This window comes from Azolla caroliniana, unplaced genomic scaffold (assembly GCF_043228905.1).
Source record: "Azolla caroliniana isolate FFs.n. ecotype wild unplaced genomic scaffold, voAzoCaro1.0.p SCAF_1, whole genome shotgun sequence".
Classification (NCBI taxonomy): Eukaryota; Viridiplantae; Streptophyta; class Polypodiopsida; order Salviniales; family Salviniaceae; genus Azolla; species Azolla caroliniana.
The window spans coordinates 5,021,228-5,024,987 of NW_028230436.1; the positions used below are offsets into that span (position 1 = coordinate 5,021,228).

At 49.5% G+C, this 3,760-nt stretch overlaps 1 protein-coding gene across 2 annotated transcripts; it reads left to right on the forward strand.

Moving 5' to 3' along the window:
- The first annotated feature begins 1,418 nt into the window (after positions 1-1,418).
- LOC147868539 (UDP-glycosyltransferase 85A2-like) lies at positions 1,419-3,546 on the forward strand. 2 transcript variants are annotated; one of them, XM_087320525.1, is made up of 3 exons: positions 1,419-2,014; positions 2,148-3,146; positions 3,264-3,546. In XM_087320525.1, exons 1-3 carry the CDS (start codon positions 1,468-1,470, stop codon positions 3,281-3,283), a joined length of 1,566 nt encoding a protein of 521 aa, XP_087176651.1. In that variant the 5' UTR covers positions 1,419-1,467; the 3' UTR covers positions 3,284-3,546. The 2 variants fall into 2 exon arrangements, with proteins under 2 accessions (XP_087176651.1, XP_087176658.1); XM_087320532.1 differs by having other exon boundaries at positions 1,420-2,014; positions 2,148-3,546.
- The last annotated feature ends 214 nt before the right edge of the window (positions 3,547-3,760 follow it).

A 3,760-nucleotide genomic window follows, 5' to 3' on the forward strand; every position in this document is an offset into this window, starting at 1 on the left:
TAAAGGCCCACGGATTTAAGATCAAGGCCAAATATTCCTCATTGAAAGAAGGGGATTTGTCCTCTCCTTTTGTAATGTGCCTTACCCCTTATTCCTATAAAAGGGAGTGAGGGGTCTCTTGTGAAGCGGTTGCCTATTTTGAGTGAGGAGAGGCTTCCACTTTTTGTTTTTCTTTGGGTTGCCTATTTGAGTGAGGAGAGGCTTCCACTTTTTGGGTTTCTTTGGGTTGCCATTAGGGATGCAGAATTTTGGGTTTTAGGATCGTTTTAGGGGTTTCATTCGTCTTCTTCTTCTTCTTTTCCCCTATCCGGTTAGGGTTTCATCTAGAGGGTTTACATTCGGCCTACACGGCCACGGTTGTAATTGGTGTGGTGCTTTCCATAATGTATCTTGTCTTGTTTAGATCTTATTCTCTTGAATCTTAATCTTTCTCTTCCTTCTCGGTTGAACTCCCAAGCTTCTCTCCCTCCTCTTACTCCCTAGTCCAAGACCCCTGTGGTCCCATCCTATCTGACACGCACACGCAGATTTCCGCGACACTGCATGATGGGGGATTGTAGGGTTATGAGACGGAGATGAGTGAGGAAGTTGGGGAAATGAAGATGGTGGTGTTGAGGTGAGGGGTGATCCCAATATTAGTAGGAGAAGGCGTAGAGATTGCGATTGGGAGGTAGTAATTTAATGCAAGGTAGAGGAAAGGGAGGTGGGGTGATATGGGGTGTGGATGTGATAATGGTTGTCAAGCATGGGACCCATGAGATCAAGAATACGTTATCATTTTGGTAGGCAACAAAATACCAAAGGGGGGTCGTTGGACAATTACGTGTTAATGTGAAGTAAGTGAGAAATATGAAAAGAGATCGTGATTGATTTTCCTTATAATCGGTAAGTGTACTGTGTAACATATATAAATCAATTCTTTTTCTACGAGGACACATCATCAAGGGACAACTTCCCAAATGGACGAGACATATACATCACGTGACACAATCTCCTACTGCCACATCAGAATGCTTTTGTATTTTTGCTATCGCACAAGACACGACGCTGACGCAATACATGAGCGCAGGAGTGGCAATATCACACGACTCCACGATGTCCCTTGGACATCCAAAAGGAAGCGAAAATACATTTTGTGTTGTGCAGTGGTAGTACTCTCTCTCTCTCTCTCTGTGTCACATGAATGAGGCTGCCTACATTAAGTCGTAGGTTCAGCAAAGTGGGAAATATCTGGGAAGGCTTCCACTTGCAATGCGGTTCAAAAAATTCAGGCCATTTCATCCGCATATAGCCAGATTAGGTCAATAGCATTGAATTATTGTTGTTGTGCCCTCCCATTCATATATAAATTATAGACATACCCCCATCCGTATATAAATATTGACATACCTCTGCACTAAATCTTCATCACCATCTATCCCCACAGCTACACCTGCACCCACACCTTCTTCTTCTTCTTCTTCTTCTATGGCACCAATTCCATCATCCCCCCATGATGGGCGTCCCCAACCCCAACCCCAACTCCATGCCCTGGTCATCCCCTTCCCTGCCCAGGGCCACATTGCCCCCTTGATGCAACTCTCCCTCAAGCTCGCCCGCCAAGAAGGCTTCTCCGTCACATTCGTCAACACCCAATACAACCATCCCCTCCTCAGCCACCTCTTGCCCACCTTCCAGGACGAGGGCCTCGACATACGCCTCGTTGAGGTCTACGACAAGCGCGACACCGGCCACACCACCGGCGTAGGCAGTATCGTCGAGCTCTGCGAAACCTTCTTCAGCCTCCAGCCCCAATTCGAGGAGCTCGTTCAGTCCCTCATCTCGCCCTCCATATCTTCCAACTCCTCCGACACTACTCACCGTCGTCCGCCACTCTCCCTCATCATCGCTGACCTGTACCTCTACTTCACTCTCGACCTCGCTGCCAAATTCTCCCTCCCGCACATGGCTTTCTGGACTGCCTCTGCCGGCACCCTAGCCTCCGTCCTGGCCATCAATCGGGGCCACCGACCCAGTAATAACTCCCCCCCCCTCTTTCTAGTTGAATATCGTAACTGTAAAATCCTGGAAATAAAGGCCTGTTTAGACCACTATATTCTTGAGGTTGAGCTGCCTCCCTAATGCTTACGTTAGAGATTTTGTTGTAGATGCAGATGATCCACTGGAGCTGGTGCGGTGGATCCCGGGCGTTCCACCATTGAAGCGTACCGAAATCAACGGCTTCTTGCAGTGCTTCGATCCTGCGGACCTTATGTACAACGTCTTCCTGGAGCCGTACCAGAGACGCAAGGAGACAACGTGGGTTGTATTCAACACGTTGGAGGCGTTGGAGCATGAATCTCTGGAGGCCTTGCGCGAAGAGAACGAGCGCGTGTTCAGCATTGGCCCTCTGCTACCGCTTGCATACTTGAAGGCTGGGGGAGGGGGAGGGGGAGGGGGAGAGGGAGGAGCTCCTCAACCCAATGGAGGCGATGGGGCATTAGAGCCGTATCACACGGCCTCCCTCTGGCCAGAGGACCACGCCTGCCTGAAGTGGCTGAATCGGCAAGCCGCGAACTCCGTGCTGTATGTGTCCTTCGGGAGCATAGCCGTGTTGAGCGCGGAGCAGTTCGAGGAGCTGGCGTTGGGGCTAGAGGCGAGTGGTGTGGCGCTGCTGTGGGTCATACGCCCCGATCTGATGTATGGGGAGAAGGCCTTGTTTCCTGCGGGCTACTTGGAGAGGATGAAGGAGCGCACGTGCTTCGTGGAGTGGGCGCCGCAGCTGCAGGTGTTGACGCATGGGGCGGTGGGCGGATTCCTGACGCACTGCGGCTGGAACTCGACGTTGGAGAGCATATGCGCGGGAGTGCCGATGCTGGGGTGGCCCTACTTCGCGGACCAGATGCTGAACAACCGGTGCTGCGTGGACAAATGGGGGGTGGGGCTCACCTTCGACTCCGACCCGCTGCTTGGGCAGCTGGTGCGGCGCCAGGAGGTGGAGGGTAAAGTGCGGGAGCTCATGGGCCCCGAATCCGGGGCAGGCATTAGGCAGAAGGCCTGGGGTTGGCGCGAGGCAGCCCGCAAGGCTGCGCTCGTCAAGGGGGGCTCGTCCCAGCGCTCCTGGACCCAACTCATGGAATCCATTCGAACCAAGGTAGCAGCAGCAGGTGCGCCGGAGAAACCAGCTTGCTAGACACTTAAAACTTTTTTTTATATGCTATATTGTTGTCGATGCTTATCTTTAGGCGCTTCACACCTAATTGCTGCCCAACCATTGTTTTCAGATGGAGGACGTATTTTATAGAATTTTTATGTCATGGTGTGGTCGCGTTGACGATGCTTTTGTACATTTGTTTTTTATGTTTGGGCATTATGTACATACAAGATGGTGAAATAAAATCTCATTATTTTAGTAGAAAAATGCTTTGGAGGGGAGGGTTCTATCTTTAGTGCTGCCCTTAATTGTCTTTCTAATTCGATAGGTGTCCTCAACAAAAAAATGTTGTGATGTAGTAAAATGGTGTCTTGCCAATACATTTACATGAAAACCATTAAAAACTAGTTTGCCATGGCTATGCAGTTGCAACTTGCACTACACAAAGCGAAAGATCCAAATAATTTCTTCATAATGTTAAATTTCTTTTCTCAACATATCTCATCCTAGTCTTCATGTCAATACACTTTCAAATATACGAATCAATCATGTGAAGGGATTATCATCCTAGCCTCGATGTCAATCTTTCTTCTTTTGCTATACACTTTCAAATATACGGAAGGCATC

Coding starts and splice junctions, on each gene's coding strand:
- LOC147868539 (XM_087320532.1), top strand. CDS start 1,468: ATGGCACCAATTCCATCATCCCCCCATGATGGGCGTCCCCAACCCCAA. Junction 2,015..2,147: donor CAATCGGGGCCACCGACCCA/GTAATAACTCCC, acceptor ATTTTGTTGTAG/ATGCAGATGATCCACTGGAG.